The 17,917-nt window shown below is 36.5% G+C and overlaps 1 protein-coding gene across 1 annotated transcript; it reads left to right on the top strand.

Moving 5' to 3' along the window:
- The first annotated feature begins 7,687 nt into the window (after window positions 1-7,687).
- Window positions 7,688-9,495, top strand: LOC123266115. Its single transcript, XM_044730145.1, has 2 exons — window positions 7,688-7,933; window positions 8,012-9,495. The coding sequence occupies exons 1-2, from the start codon at window positions 7,726-7,728 to the stop codon at window positions 9,493-9,495; spliced, it is 1,692 nt and encodes a 563-aa protein (XP_044586080.1). The 5' UTR covers window positions 7,688-7,725.
- Window positions 9,496-17,917: the final 8,422 nt, after the last annotated feature.

Raw genomic sequence — 17,917 nt, 5'->3', positions numbered from 1 at the left:
CACAACCAAGCATGGACTGGCGACAGCACGCCGGTTTGTTTACAAGAGCCGCCATATTGCTGTCTCTGTCACTATCATGAGACTTTGTATTCTCCACCTCCACCTGAAGCTTGGCTGTCGCGGGTGTTGCGGGTGTCGCGTTTTCCGTTTTCGGAAATGTTATAGTTTTTTTAGAAGAACAATGGCAACCATAGCGATAGTCACAGATCAGGCTTGGACATGTTGGTGATTGCTGTAACAAAATCAGGCACTGTTGAAACAGCAAGTGTAACATGTAAGTATTTTGTTAATTATAATAATGATTAAATAATTAAATAAATAAATAAATCAAGTAAAAAAAATAAAAACAAATAATAAATTAAATGATGTGATAAATTAAATAAATAAATTAAAGTGTTAGTGATGTCATAAGTTGGTTAAGAAAAAAATTAGCTAAATAGACAATAAATAATTGATATCATCAATTCATTTATTTCAATAAATATTGAATACAATAAAATTAATAAATAAATTAAAGATAAATAAATAGATTAAATTAAAATTGAAAAAATAATAATGATAATAATAAATTAAATAAAAGTGCTAGTGATGTGATGAGTTTGTTTAGACAAAAATAATTAAAATTAGCTAAATAAATAATTTATGAATTGATAACATCAATTATAATAGATATAAATAAATTTATATAAATACATAAAATTGAAAAAAATTAAATAAAAAAGTTGAATTAAATAAAAATGTTAGTGTTGTGATAAGTTGACTAAGACAAAAAAATTAAAATTAGCTATATAAAAAAATTGATAACATCAATTAATTAATTAATTAATTGTAATAGATATAAATAAAAATTAAGAAATAAATTAAAGAAAAATTAAAAAAAAAAGAATAAATAAATAAATTAAATTGAGATAAATTTTTCAAAAGAAAAATTTTTCAAAAAAATTTAAATAATTTCTTGTAATATTAAAAAAATTTTCTTATAGTTTCAGAAAAAAAATGAATCGTCCTCAAGGAATAATGATCGATCAGTTCATGAATTTTAATTTAATCATACCAAGGTTTTGGTATGATTACTTCAACGAGGATTTAGAAGATTTAATCAACCACATACGACATGAGTTGATTACCATTGTGCTTGCGGAAGAAGTTTTTCAGCACCCAATCATATCGATTGGTCACTTGGGTGCTGAATTGATTTTAGACGAGTCAAGCCAATCATGGTGGTTTCAAGCTCCAAAAAGTCGAAACCAAATCTATGTACTTGTTGAAAATGGCTCTCAGAGAATTTCCTTAAACATGGAAGCTTCAATCATTGACTGGAGAAATCGGATTGATTATGATTTGAGACAGAACAGCGACGACTCAGACAACAACGACGAAGGTTACGGCAACAACAACATCAACAACAACAACAACAACAACAACAACGGGTAGAGCAACACTCAGAGTTATTGTCTGAGCCTCGCTCGCGCATCCGTGCACCTCAAGCTGCACGACGACCAAGATTTGCGGTGGTCAGTCCACAGCCAGGTCTAAGTCAGCAGCTAGACTTAAATCCACAGCCTGGCTTAAGTTTACAGCCTGAATCAAGTCTAGTTGCAGACTCAAGTCTATGGCCTGGCCCAAGTTTTCAGCCTGACTTAAGTCCACAGCCTAGCCCAAGTTTCCAGTCTGACTTAAGTCCACCGCTAAGTCGAAGAGTTACTTGGAACTTGCCCTCATCAACACCAGAGGCACCTCAACGATGGAGGAGGAGGAGGTTGAGAGTTGGGAGTCCAATACCTCTCATGAACTATGATGAATCACCACCACCACCACCACCACCACCACCACCACCCGCGTCACCAGCATCACCAGAAGTGGCGGCGGCTGCAGAATGGGTGCCACCATCGTTACCAGAATTGGAGCTGATAACACCGCCTAAGCAACGATGTGAGTTCTGCAATGCTAACCCTAACTCACGTCGTTGCTTATTCCCAGAGTCACCAACACCGTCGACAGCAACAACTGTGTTGCTGTCAGAAGGGCGGTCGCCATCACCAATGAGGTTAGAAAGACGTTCGCCATCACTATTTAGATTAGGAGGGCGTTTACCATTACCAATGGAACCAGAAGGGCGTTTACCATCACCGATGGGGTCAGTAGGCGGGACACCATCATCATTTTCAACATCTGAATTTTCTAGTTCGGATGTTGAAAATGACGACAATGAATATTTTAATAACAATTATTAAATTAGGATTATTATTTTATTTTATCATTATTATAATTATTATGACTAATTATTATTATTATAACTAATATTAAGCTAAGATATTAAGACTATTTTTTTTTTTTATAACTAATATTAATATGGTTGTTTTATAACTAATATTTTTGGTATTATTATTATTAGTATGTATTAAGTTAACTTGAGATATTATTATCATTAATAATAATTATTATTCTGACCGTTTTATAACTAACATTAAGCTATGATATCATGATTTTTTTTATAACTAATATTACGTTGAGCTAAGATATTATTACTTAAATTAATATTATGATTGTTTTTCAAGTTTGAATAAATAAATATTTTTTTTCTTAAGTCTATTATTTCTTATTAGAATTATCGGTATCATTCATATATTTATTATTATTATTATTATTTCAGTTATTGTTTAATTAGGTTAATGAAAAAAAATGTAAGTATTATTAATATTTATGAAAACAAAAAAAAAAGTTATCAAAAAAAAAAAAAAAATATCAATGATATTATTATTATTATTATTATCATATTTATTATTATTATTATTATTATTATTATCATATTTATTATTATTATTATTATTGTTATTAATAATTATTATGATAGTTTTTATAACTATGATTATTATTATTATTAATACACATTAAACCTCAAAATAGAGAACTTTAGAGTACACACACACACACACACACACACACACACACACACACACACACACACACACACACACACACACCCGTCGGAAGAAGCCAAACTCCCACCGGGCGCGTCCCCAGGTGGCGGATAGGGGGGTCCTAACCGGTCGTAAGATCGGCGGATTGGGGCGAAATAAAATAGCCCTCGCGGACCAAATCAGGCATCGGAGCCGAAGAGTGACAGCCACCGTCCGTGTATCCTTGTGGGTCGGAGAAAGCTCGCTGTTCTTCGGAGCAGAGGGTAAGAGCGAAATAAAATAGCTCTCGCGGTAAAAAACGAAAACTCCCCTTTCGGCAGGAAGGGTTGATCACACCATCTGACCTAGGGTCACGTACGCAAGCGGATAAGGTGACGCTGCTCGAAAGAGATGTGCGAAATGATCCTTATAGCGCGGTGTACGTGGTAACTCCCGGCATCTACGTTCCGCACCCACGGGAGCAAGAGGAAGCCGATGAAGGAAGCAGGTGCAGGGTCGAAGCGGTTGAGATTTTCCGCTTCAATGACCGAAAGCTCTTATAGCAATGGAGGTAGCTGTAAGAGTGATCACCCCTCCACTTCCGGAGGCATCGCGTTCGGAGACGACCTTTTGCTTTGGAGTATCACTCAAAATCATGGAAGAAACGAAAAATCAAGAAAAGGACAGGAGTATTAGTGGGCCTCACGCCCAAGAAGCAGCGATTACCGTAAGCGCTGAGATGAAGCGGATGCAAGCGCTGGAACGCCTCGAAAAGCTGACCAGTGAACTGCATGAGTTTGTCCAATCAAAGGTCAATATCCATAAAGAGATAAAGGCCAAGGCAACCGGGGTAGTTAACGCCCTTCGAAGGTTTAAAAAACTGGACGAAGAATGGCAGTCACCTCCACGACTCACTCCTCGTTTTACGCCGGTGAAGAGCAGTCAACTTACTGTGGAGATCGAAGAATCAATGGACACCGGAGGCGATGGTGACGGTGAATCTGATGCTAAAGACGAAGGTCATACTTCTTAGAAGGTCATACAACAAGTCTAACAAGAGGAAGGACCGAAACTCCCCAGATGGAATAGATGGGCGATTGACGAAGAGAAAGGACTTGAAACCAAGTCCTCCGAAAAACGTGATGAAGCAGAACGCCGAAAAAAAAGACGCGACTGATTGGAAAGATGTCCACACAAGGAAAGAGAAACGGAGGCTAGCCAAAGAACAGCTCCCAAAGGAACGCTCAAATGGATCAGACCCGACGCACTGATCATCCGCCCGGCCGACAAAGCAAAGTACGCCGAGATTTTGCGTCGCATAAAGAAGGACGTCCCTGATGAGCAAGTTCGCACAACAGTGGACAAGATCAACAAGACCAGAAGCGGGGACTTGCTGATTACGATTTCGCGGAAGTGCGTGGACAAAGGCCAAGGCCTGCAACATACCATCGCAAACATTCTTAAGGAGGAGGCCAAAGTGATCTGCAAAGGGCCACAAGAAGACATCGAGATCCGAGACCTAGATGACACCACAACAAAGGAGGATATTCAGGCTGCCCTGCATACGGTAACCAAGGAGCTCTGCGAAATACTACCAGAGACAATCAAGATCCGCAAAGCCTACAGAGGTACCCAAACCGCTGTCGTGACACTACCGGCTGCAGCAGCTCAGAAGATATTAGAAGGAAGCGGTAAAATCCGAATTGGCTGGGTCAACTGCCGAATTAGAGCCACGAGGAAACCTACCCAATGCTACAAATGCTGGCATTTCGGGCACCACGGATCCCAGTGCAGAAGCAAGACAGATTGATCCAAGCTATGCATCAGATGCATCACTGAACATGACCCACCTGAAGCGCCAGCCAATGCCATCACCTACGTGTCCACAGCTCCTGGAAAGAATAGTTTCTACGCTGTTTCCTCGACAAAGTAAGTTCGGCTATTCTTCATTGCCAGTAAATCAAGAAGATATTCCACCTGTCACAGAAGAGGAACTGATGGAGGCGTGCAACCGAGTAGGGAATAATAAGGCGCCGGGATTGGATGGAATCCCGAATATTGCATTAAAAACAGCTATTAAAGCAGCGCCAAATCTGTTCTTAGATACCTACGATTCGTGCCTCAAAGAAGGGATTTTTCCTAGAAAATGGAAACAGTAAAGACTTGTACATCTCCCTAAAGGGAAGAAGCCACCGGACGAGCCATCATCCTACCGACCACTCTGCATGCTGGATACAGCGGGTAAGATATTAGAGCGTATAATGCACCAACGAATAGAAGCAGTCGTCGATCCACTCCTAGCAGAAGGCCAGTATGGTTTCCGGAAAGGACGATCAACGCTGGATGCGATCAACCTGGTGGTCGATACAGCTAAGGAGGCAATCGCTGGAAAGAGATGGGAACGTGGCAGAAAGAAGTATTGTTTAGTGGCTGCCTTGGACATCAAAAATGCCTTCAATTCCGCTAACTGGGACTGCATCATGCGAGCTCTCGAAGATAAAGAAGTGCCAGGATACCTGCGCAGAATGGTAGCAAACTACTTTACAGACAGAGTCCTCAAATATGACACTAAAAACGGTTTAAGGGAGTACAAAATAACCGGAGGAGTGCCACAGGGCTCGGTTTTGGGTCCTTTGCTGTGGAACATCATGTATGATGGTCTCCTGAGAGTTGCATTACCATCAGAGGTTAAACTTGTTGCATATGCCGATGGTGTAGCGGTAGTGATTGTCGCGAAACACTTGGAAGAGATCAATCTGGCTTTCGATATCACATTTAGCCGGATTAATCTATGGATGGAGATGATGAAGTTGGAGTTAGCCAAGCACAAAACTGAAGCTGTGCTCATCACCAGCAGAAAGATCGTAGAAAACATCAAGCTGAATGTCGGCGAGCAGGAGATCGCATCGCAACCATTTATCCGATATCTGGGGGTGACGCTGGATGCCCGACTGAACTTTAAACAACAGGTCGAACACGTAAGTGCTAAAGCATCAGCGGTGGTAACTAGCCTATCAAGGCTGATGCCGAATGTTCGAGGCCCGAAGCAGAGCAGGAGACTATTGCTGTCGTCAGTAGTCACATCAGTGCTCACATATGGAATATCCGTTTGGGCAGACGCGCTGGAGACCCAAGAATCATGGAGGAAAGCCGGACTGGTCTACCGATTAAGTGCACTGAGTGTTGCAAGCGCCTTCCGCACAATATCCGAGGAGGTAGTGTGCGTCATTTCTGGAACTCTGCCTCTTAGAGTCCTAGCTGAGGAAAGACGGAACCTATACCACCGAAAGAGGTCATCTACACTGAGCGCTGAAGAACTGAGAACTGAAGAGCGACAACATAGTATAGCAAGATGGCAACAACTATGGGATGCTGCGGAGAAGGGAAGATGGACTCATCGACTTATACCAAGAATTGATGTTTGGCTTAACCGGAATCACGGCGAGGCCAACTACTATCTGACCCAGATGTTGTCAGGACACGGCTGTTTCCGGGAGTACCTTTATCGCTTTAAGCACGATGATTCCCCAGAGTGTCCGTCTTGCCCAAGAGTTGCTGAAAGTGCGGAGCACGTTTTCTTTGAGTGCCCTCGTTTTAACCCACAGCGTGATGAGTTAAAGAAGATCCTGAACAAGAAAATCACACCAGAGTCAATAGTAGAAGAAATGCTGTCATCCGAAGCTGCCTGGAACGCCACAAGCACGTTTACCACCGAAGTGCTTACAGAGCTGCGTTCCATTGAATGAAAAAGGGCAAATGACAGAAACTAGAAGGAAGGAAAAATAACACCTTAGCCACCAGAAGGAATAGCAGTAGCTAGATCCTCCCCTCACGAAGTAATGCCTGACGGCGGTTTCCATGAGGGATTAGAGGAAAGAAGAAAAGGGGTTTAGGGTTTAGTGGGTGGGGGCGCTAGCGTCGAGTTTTAGTATGACACTGCGTCGAGTCGCCACATATCCAGGCCAAACAACTATGCCTAGAATCCGTAAAAAGGATTCCCCCCCCTAAGATGTAAAAAAAAAAAAAAAAAACACACACACACACACACACACAGGTCAAATTGATCCCACTTGACTTTCGGAGAATTATATCTCAGCATTTTATTAGCACTAGAGCTATGCATTTATAGGAATTCAATTTATTAAATTTTGGTAGATAAAACCATGCTCTTTGAATACAATCATTATTATTCTAAATTAAATAATTTTTAATTTAAAAAAAAAAATGAACTAAAAACGAACCTATTTTTAAGAAATATTTAGGATAGAAAAAATTCTGGAGTCAAAATGACTCCAGTGTACTCCGAGAGTTAAATTTGATGAAGATATTATTATTATTATTGCTAAAATTAAAATTATTTTATCAAGTTTGAATAAAATAAATGAATATTTTTCTGAAGTCTGTTATTTCTTACTATCATAAGTATCATTTATATTTTATTATTATAATTAATGATATTATTTAGTAATTATTGTTTATTTATTAAGCTAATGAAAAAATATGAGTATTATTTTATTTTAAATCAAGGAATGATTAATAACACAGGTCAACAAAAAAAATATTTTTTTTGGGTTTCTGTTCTCTTGCTTAAATTCTGATTCTAGACACTGAAAAACACTTAAATATTCATATTTAGTTCATAAAGTTTGCTTTGATCTGATTTATGACGATAAGTATGATTTAATTCATTTCATGAACAAAAGATGGCAGCACTTTGATTAACCCGAAAGTAAACTGTATTATTATTTATAAGAGGCACAGTAGTGAATGTTAACTTGTTTATTACAGCTGTAACAACTATATTTGTGTATGACTCAGTTGGAAAATGGCATCAAAACAGTGTAAAAATGATGTTGATTCATTTTGTTTTATTTGCGGTGAATTTATTAAAGTTAGAAGTAAAAAATTCGCTTTATTAACAAATTTAAAACTTTGCGAAGCCTATGAAGCCTATTTTAACCTGAAAATCAGTAATCAAAATGAAAATTGGGTGCCTCACTTCGCCTGCGTTAGTTGTAAAAATACTTTAGAAGGTAAAAAATCAAAATTTAAGATTTTTAAAATTGTCGAGCAAATTTTAATTACACCCGTTGTAATTTTGTTATTTCTAGCTTGGTATCGAGGAGAAAATCGACACATGAAGTTTGCGATGCCAAGGATTTGGAGGGAACCTAGTGATCACGTCCATGACTGTTATTTTTGTATGGTTAATCCAAGTAAGCGTCGATCTGGTAAAAATGCAGAAAAGATTTTTTATCCTGATCTTCCTTCAACATCATCTCCGATACCTCACGACGAAAATTTGCCTGTGCCGGCACGTTCAGGATTAGATAGCTTTGAAGTTCAAGCGTCACAAAGTTCAACAGGATCAAGTGCACCACTAACCAACACTGATGGTAGTGATTTCATGACAAAATCGCAAAGTTTTGGGCCACATTTTATTAGCTCAAGTGAATTTAATGATTTAGTACGAGACCTGAACTTATCCAAGAATAAAGCAGAGATTCTAGGTTCACGACTAAAGCAATGGAACTTGCTTGAAGATGGTGTAAAAATAACTGATCAAAGAGAGCGCCATAAAACTTTTTCATGTTTTTTTACAAAAGAAGCCGGTATTTGTTACTGCAACAACGTGACTGATTTGTTTAATGAAATCGGAATACCATTTGTAGCATCTGACTGGCGGCTTTTTATCGATAGCTCTTCAAAAAGCTTAAAAGCAGTTCTGCTCCACAATGGAAACGAATTGCCTAGTCTTCCTCTAGCACACTCTGTATTGTTAAAAGAAAGCTATGATAGTGTGAAAATCATACTAGAAAAATTAAAATACACAGAATACCAATGGTCAGTGATCGGTGATTTTAAAATGGTTGGTTTCTTGATGGGAATGCAAGGTGGATATACTAAATACCCATGTCACCTTTGTTTATGGGACAGCAGAGCTGACTCAGTTCATTATCAACAGCGTAAATGGCCTGATCGCGTCGAATTTCAGATTGGGAAACATAACGTAAAGTCGGAACCAATCGTAAAGCCTCAAAGCATATTAATGCCACCGTTACATATAAAATTAGGGATAATGAAGCAATTCGTAAAAGCTCTGGATCCAAGCTCTAAAGCTTTCGAATATTTAAGGGGATTTTTTCCCAAATTATCTGAAGCTAAAGTTAAAGGAGGTATTTTCGTTGGACCGCAAATAAAACAAATAATGAAGAGTGATGACTTTACGAAGCTTCTCAATGCTCGTGAAAAACCAGCCTGGGAAAGTTTTAAAGCAGTAGTTGATGGATTTCTTGGAAATCATAGAGCTATTAACTATGCAGAATTGATTGAAAAAATGCTTGAAAGCTTTAAAGTTATGAGCTGCAGAATGTCTCATAAACTTCATATGCTACATTCTCATCTGGACGAATTTAAAGACAACATGGGGGCCTACTCCGAGGAACAAGGAGAACGTTTTCACCAAGATGTGATGGACTTTGAACGGCGATATCAAGGGCAGTACAACGAGAATATGATGGGAGATTACATTTGGGGCTTAGTACGAGAGAGCTCATACGAGCATAAAAGAAATACGAAAAATATTCACTTTTAGACATTAATTTCTTGTTATTTTACATCTATATATCATTGTTTATCACAAATCTTGAATAAAAAAGACTCTTCTATCTAAAAAAATGTTTTCTAATTATAATTTACAGTGGAAGTGTAGAAAAAACATAAAAATCAATCATTTTCGCCGAAAAATTGAAAAATTGTCCTAGTTTCTACAAAAGCAAACTTTAATCGGAAAAAAAATTTTTTTCCTTATTTTTGAGGTAGGAGAAACCAAAATTTAACATGTAGAAGTTAGACCCAAAAATCGTGTTGACCGGTGTAATAATAATAATAATAATAATAATAATAATAATAATAATAATAAATAGGAAAAATTAAAATAAATTGATAAGGTTACAAAAGGATAAAGAAGCAAATACTCAAAATTTTAGGATTTTTTTTGTTGATTATTATTATTGTAAATTTAAAATTTTATTACAAACTCAAACAGATTATTTTCCTTTTGATGATAGTGTAGGTAAAGAAGATTACTCTCTGCAACTTCTGATAATCTTGTAAAGATGTCAGCATGAGCGTTGAAGTATTTAACAGTCTTAGCAGAAAGAAAAATTTGAAATTCCGATTCAATTATAGCGATGTATTTCAATCCAAACTTAGTTGGTACCGTTTTGAGCTGGCTAATCCTGTAGATTTCACCCTCTTCTAAATCGTAGATCTTCTTCGTAGGTAGATATCCTGATGACAAGTTAACTCTGTTAAGTTCTTGTAGATCCATTTTTATAGGCCAAAAGTAGTTTCTGGTGAATATTTGTAGATGCTTCCACAGCTCGGTTTGAAGTGTTCGAGTTCAAGAACAAAAACTGAATGATGATCTCGCGGTCGCGAGCTGACTTTATATCACTGATTCCCCACCACAATATGCGATAAAAAGTGGGGGGTAAATTGCACAGTAAGGATTGCGTCATCAAACTAGTTTTTAAAATGGTGGAGGTAAGATGTAGCTCAAAAAATAGCGGTAAAAGGGTTGTAGATATGGTCAAAATGGTGGCTACCAGGTCAAAAAAAAGGCGGAAAAATGGTGGGAATAAAAATTCAAAAAGGGGCGCCAAAATGGTGGGAATAAAAATTCAAAAAGGGGCGCCAAAATTATGGAAATAAAAATTCAAAAGGGGCGCCAAAATGGTGGGAATAAGAAAAGAGGGGCGGGAAGATGGTGGGAATAAAAATTCAAAAAGGGGCGCCAAAATAGTGGGAATTAAAATTCAAAAAGGAGCGCCAAAATGGTGGGAATAAAAATTCAAAAAGGGGCGCCAAAATGGTGGGAATTAAAATTCAAAAAGGAGCGCCAAAATGGTGGGAATAAAAATTAAAAAAGGGGCGCCAAAATGTTAGGAATTAAAATTCAAAATAGTCGATAACAAAGGGCTGAAAATATGGTCGGTAATTTAGCATGGACACGAACCACTCGGTCGGCGATGCAGATTCCTACTTTACCAGTGTCTCGGAAGCCCCCTGCTCCTTTACTGATGTAATTAGCGACTATTTCGTGTCTATCAATGCACACTGCAGATCATATTTCACTTAATATTTCTCCTGCTTTTTTAAAGTTATCTTTTTCCAAATCATCATCAAATGTTTTGCCGCAAGAGTCAAGATGTGTTCCAAAAGAGTCATGGGGAAGAACAACACCTGTTAGTTCTCGGCTGAGTGGAGCCATGCGTTTTTCTACTTTATTGAAAGCGCTTCTGCCAGAAGCGTTAGTCACAATAAATATGGCGTCCAAATCATATTTTTTATTTCATAGACACTCGAAATCAATTTATGCCTTGCAGCAATTATAAAGTCGTGATCTGGTAACGATACTATATATTCAACATGCATTAGCAAAGGCGCTTGTTTGTTTGCCGCTGTCAGCCCTATGGGAACCCAAGCTTTGTCATCTTGAGATAAAAAGTTACAGAATCAGGACCAAATATGGAGGCTACAGTTTGTAGTGACCTTATGGAAGCCACAAAAAAAGTATTGGTCTTGGTGCGCTTTATGATGGTCTGCTTCAGTACGACTCAACTTTACCGGAACAGTTATTACGTGGCGCTTAGCTTCCCGCGTATCTGCCCGCCTAGGCAACAGTCAAATATAAGTGGCGCTTCGTGAAATGTTGAATCCCAGGTTAGTTAGTTTTTTAGTTAGCATTGAAACGCCGTTCCTCAGCTGAAGCACCAAACATAGCTAAATCACTAATTGTTTTTAGCAATTCAGGCTGCTCTTCCTCATAGCATGGACGTCTAGAGCTAGCTCGAGGTGTCAACGATTTTGCCGCTTCAGGATTTTTAAAACATAATTCAATCATTTTCTGTTTTTTATTTTGTCTGTGTTTCATCGAATACAATCTCTGTTTCTCTTTATGTTTGAGATGTTTCTCAAAGTTATCAATTTCTTGACGCAACTTACGTACTTCCTCGTATTCAGTACCGTCAGCAATAAGAGATCCTTTGCGTCTTTCCGTAAAGTCTAGCTCCAATCGTCGTTTATCAATTTCTTTTTTGATAGCATCTTGTGCTGGAGTAGGACGTACAGCGAATGGTGTGGAAGTTGACGTAACTTCATACTCATCGTCGCTGATCACAAGAGGCTGAGTTTTTCTTTTTGTAGTACCTGTCTAGAGAAAAGAAAAAAATAAAGAAAACGTCACACTTAAAAAAAAACGTTAAAATACTAACCTGCTGGTTTTGGTTCATTGTTGCAATCTTGATCCCATAGCTGCGGATTTGTATGAGTAATCTCATTCTGAATAGCAAATTCCTCGTGTTGAACATCATGAACGCTAATCTCAGTTCGACTCGTGCATTCTAGGTTTGAAACACTTAAAGCGCTCGTGTCAACTTGAGTTGAATCACTGTCAGATGTCTTAGTGTTTCCCTGAAATCAAAATATCACTATAAAGACTCAAGACTGACAAGTTAGACGTTTGGAATAAAATCATGCATTTTTTTTTTTTTATTTAGAACACATAATGTATTTATCATTTACATTAAGTTAAAGCACCATTTTGAAAACAACATAAAATTAAAAAACATTGAATTAAGTTGAAACGAAATGTTTGCACTGATACGTTTTAGCTATATTTTTAGCATATCTCAATCAAAAATTTTTCTTCTTGCTCCTACGTTTCTTTTTTTTATGCCGATTGATTTTTAACGATAAAATTTATAAAAAAATGATACCTGTACAATCTTCTTAAGTATTTTCCTATCAGCATCATGATCTTAATATTTATGCCGATAAAATTAAATTTAAAACATAAATAGAAGTATTTAGCCTACCTTAGAGAGAAACACTAAAGTATTTCGAGCCTTTCTTTCCGCTGCTTCTCTTAGAAGCTTATCAATCTCATGTTGAACGTGCTGAACCAATTTTTCTTTCTTCGGGAACTTTTGTTTTGCTGTGTTCCATCATTTTACCACCTCTTCTTGACAGCACTTTTTCGTCTTGTTGACGTGTCTTTTGACGTAAGCATTATAATATTCTTGAAAACTCATTTTCAATTATTAAAAACGTTGCTTGAATAGATGTTAAATAAAATATTTACGAGCATAAACAAAGCAGGTTAGAACCTGTCCGCGCGTCGCTGTCATTCAGCTCTTTACGCCACGACGTTTGTCGAGTTACACGTGTCGATACATCAGCTACACAATCGAGCGCTACTTCGCTGCTCTGCGAAGTTCGGACGAATACGACAAATACTATTTTCTCAGATTTGGCCATATTTTATCCTAGAAATAATTTTTCACGCAATTTTACACTGTTTTCTGCGAGAAAAAAAATTACGTGATAATTGCCAAGACTCCCTCCCCCCTAAGTGAGACGATAATAATAATGAAGATGAACTATGAAGATAAGAATGGAAATCGACAGCATAACAATATACATCAACAACCCTTGTAGGAAAAAAATTATATACAAAGGGGCCTGTCTTGGCACAATACTGGGTTGCCCAGACTCAGCCGAACAATACTGGCCCACGACTGGAACACTACTCAACTGACAAGTCTTGGTTGATCAGTCTTGAGCCAAGATCCACCCAATATCTATCTAACAAGTCTTGGTTTGAGAGTCTTGAACCAAGACCCAGCGAAAATTCTACTGACAAGTCTTGTTTTGCTACTCTTGGACCAAGATCTAGCCAATGTCTAGGGTACGGGCGGGCAAGACGGAGAGGGCGGGTAAAACGAGTAATCGTTCCAAAATCGCTGGTCGGTCGATAGCAAAATTTTAGACTGCAATCTATTAATCTATTATGTAACTATACCTACCGTTTTTTATTGCAGTCTAAAATTTTTCTATCGACCGACCAGCGATTTTGGAACGATTATTTGTTTTACCCGCTCTCTCCGTCTTGCCCGCCCGTACCCTATGTAACAAGTCTTGGTTTGCCACTCCTGGACCAAGATATAGCCAATATCTATGTAACAAGTCTTGGTTTGTCAGTCTTGAACCAAGACCCAGTCAATATTCAACTGACAAATCTTGGTTTGCTACTCCTGGACCAAGATCTAGCCAATGTCAATGTAACAAGTCTTGGTTTGCTAGTTTTGAACCAAGACCTAGCCAATGTCTATGTAACGAATCTGGGTTTGCCAGCCTTAGTTCGAGTTAACCAATATTTAATTAACAAGGCTTCACAGAAAAAAAAAGTTAACTTGAATCAAGTGAAAAATTCTTGAACCAAAAGAAAATAGTTTTGAAAAGTTTTATTGTCTTGAATCAAGAAAAATTCTTAAATCAAGTTGAAATTATTTAAATGAAGAAAAATTTCTTGGTTTAAGAATTTTTTTAGTTAAATCAAGGAGATAAAGTTCTTCAAAATTATTTACGAGATTCATGTTAATTGTTTTTTCTGTGTTGGCTTATTATCCTTGGCCCAAGGCCCAGCCAATATTCAACTGTCTTGGTTTGCTACTCCTAGATCAAGATCTAGCCAGTGTCTAAGTAACAAGTCTTGGTTTGCCAGTGTTAGACCAAGACCCAGCCAATATCCAATTAACAAGTCTTGGTTGATCAGTCTTGATCCAAGATCTAGCCAATATCTTTGTAACAAGTCTTGCTTGCCAGACTTGGGACAAGAGCCAGCCACTATTGGCATTGTTAAAACTGTAAATTTGACAGTTTTTCTGTCATTTTATTGTTGTTTTTTTTTTCAAATGCTTTAATTGAAAATTTATTGTTTAACAAAAACAATTACATATCGTCAAGATTGATACGGTCTAAAAAAAATTATGAAAACGGTTGACCCTGAAGGCCATCCCTGCAACTTCGCGCTACTTTCGTAGTTAAGCGCTCAAAATTGCTCTTATTACGTTTTTGAGCTCGAAGAGCTCAAAAATATAACTTTCGTGTAGTTTTGAGCTTAAATTAATATAAGAACTTTGTATTTTGTATTTTTTTAAGTTAATAAACATTTGTAAAAAATCGTTAATTTTCATCAAAACGCAATATTAAATAACATAAATTATGAAAATAATAAACCGTTACACTCTGTCACCATATAGATTTAGCTTATAATAATGATGAGGTGTAGATCAACTTATCGGTCGTACGGCGTAGGGGTTAGTTATCGGTCTAGCAAGTGCGCGGCTTAGGTTCTAATCTCGGTTAGGGTAAATACAATTTTCACTTTATTTCCATAATTAATAAAAGTTAGGTCTAAATAAAGAGTTAAATGGTCTAAACTTGCGTTAGCCCTGCATAAAAATTAAAATAAAAAAAAATTACAATTAAAAAATTCCTTTTTATCACTTTTTATCAAATGGCATGGGCCAGACTTGAATAGTAACTGTGGCCCAGACCTGGTAACCAGGCATGGGTCAGACTTGAAAATCGGTGTTGACTCAATACTAAAATTCAGTCTTGGCACAATACTAAAATTCAGTCTTGACACAATACTAAAATTCAGTCTTGGCACAATACTTATTTTCAGTCTTGGCACAATACTTATTTTCAGTCTTAGCGCAATACTTATTCTCAGTCTTGGCACAAACTCGAGTAAAAAATTTAATATTCTAGGTGGAAAAAATTTTTTTTTTAGTGCATAGACACTATAGTTGAAGCAGAAACGGATTTCAAATGTTTTTTTAAGTATATACTATATAGAAAAAAACAATAATAAAATGACAGAAAAACTGTTAAATTAACAGTTTTAACAATGTCAATAGTGGCTGGGTCTTGGTTCAACACTGGCAAACTAAGACATCAGTTGAATATTGGCTGAGCCTTGGGCCAAGGATAATAAGCCAACACAGAAAAAACAATTAATGTGAATCAAGTAAATAATTTTGAAGAACTTCATCTCCTTGATTTAAGTAAAAACATTTTTAAACCAAGAAATTTTTCTTGGTTTAAATAATTTCAACTTGATTAAAGAATTTTTCGTCTTGATTTAAAACAATAAAACTTTTAAAAATTATTTTCTTTTGGTTCAAGAATTTTTCACTTGATTCAAATTAACTTTTTTTTTCTGTGAAGCCTTTTTAATTAAATATTGGTTAACTCTTGAATCAAGGCTGGCAAACCAAGACTCGTTACATAGACATTGGCTGGGTTTTGGGCCAAGAGTAGTAAACCAAGACTTGTCACTTGAATATTGGCTGGGTCTTGGTTCAAGACTGGCAAACCAAGGCTTGTCAGTTGAATATTGGCTGGGTCTTGGTTCAAGACTGGCAAACCAAGACTTGTTACATAGACGTTGGCTAGATCTTGGTCCAAGAGTAGCTTAACAAGACTTGTCAATTGAATATTGGCTGGGTCTTGGTTCAAGACTGGCAAACCAGACTTTTCAGTTAAGTAGTGGTCCAGTCGTGGGCCAGTATTGTTCGGCTGAGTCTGGGCAACCCAGTATTGTGCCAAGACAGGCCCCGTTGTATATAATTTTTTTCCTACAAGGGTAATACCGGAAACTGAAGAGAGTTCTAACGACGAATCCACAACACCTGAAATTTTGAAAAAAGCCGATGAAGTGGGTCATTCCATGTCAAATCGACCAATAGTTGGAATCGACCCCTTCCGATTTGGATGAAATTTAGTCACAAGTTTGTTTTTATCATAAAACAAAGTTGTGCCAAAGGAAAAGATTTTAAAAATTTTTTTCGAAAAGTTATGCAAAATTCAAAATTTCACAATTTTTCCAGTTTTTCAATTTTGTTTTTGTAATATCTCGAAAACTATCATAGTAACAGACATGGGCCTAAGTTCATTTTAAAGGGAATACTTAGGACTATAAATAAAATTTTTTTTTGGGTAAAATTTTTAAAAAATCAAAAAGTGGGAAAATTTTGAAATTTTAAAATCGTAAAAATCACAGCCCGCTATGAAATTTTTGGCTCATTTTTTTTTTACAGATTACCTCTTACTAATCTTAAAATATCCTGAAATTTTCAAGAGGGTGTTTTTTTTTCTTAGAAGATATAAATTTTTAAATTTTGAAAAATAATTTTTTTTTTTTTTTTTAAACTTCAGATGATGTTAAGTTAAATAATTATTTAATTTTGTTATTCTTAATAATAAAAAAATAAAATTCACGATATGATAATGAAAAAATAATTACAAAATTGAAATTTCTTTCTTATTGTTTGTAGGTATAATTTCAAATTCAAATTTTATAAATACTATTCTATGTTAATCTTCTCTTTTTTACGTTTTTCGTTGTTACTGTCTTATTTAATCCTCAATTTCGTTGAGCCAGGACATTTATTACATTTTCCAAAGTAGCAGTCATTCGTTGATGGTTGACAGATAAACATTTTTATGCCATCCTGATTTGAAGATAACGGTTGGCTTTCATTTTCGAGTTTCAATTTTCCAAGTTTTGCCCCATCAAATAAAAGTTTAAAATTTTCGTGAATAAGGCAAACGCATACATAATGAGTACCAGATCCACCAGCAAGAACACATTCAGGTGGTCTTAAACTCGTAAATTTTGGAAAACCTACTTTATAAAATGGGTATTTTTGTTGAAACGATTGGTAAATTTCGGTTAAGTTACCCAATACTAACCGTTTTTGCTTTTGCACTCGTTGATCATTTTCAATAACAGATTTGTATTCTTTTTTGCCGGGTAATTCTCGACTGACATTTTGACCTCTAAAAAACTCTTGAACTCTATTTTCAGCAGCTTTCAGTAAAGAGTGGCCTTTGTTTTCATCAGGAATAAATGAAATACCATCTTGTTGTACTTTTTCTTTTACCTTTTTTATCATGTACGTTGATGCACCAAAAATACTTACAATTTTTTCTGTTGACCAACTTGATGGTAGTACAGATAATATTTGCATTTTTTCTTTCGATTTGCTTGTACTATCAAATTTTTTTTTCAATTCAAGTATTATTTCTTTTCCAGTCATTTCTGAATCATCGTCAATGACTGAAGTTTTATAGTCAATCGTGTACAATGTATCATCCATAAC

The sequence above is a fragment of the Cotesia glomerata genome, linkage group LG5 (assembly GCF_020080835.1).
Source record: "Cotesia glomerata isolate CgM1 linkage group LG5, MPM_Cglom_v2.3, whole genome shotgun sequence".
NCBI lineage: Eukaryota > Metazoa > Arthropoda > Insecta > Hymenoptera > Braconidae > Cotesia > Cotesia glomerata.
This window is presented reverse-complemented; position numbering and strand designations above follow the sequence as displayed.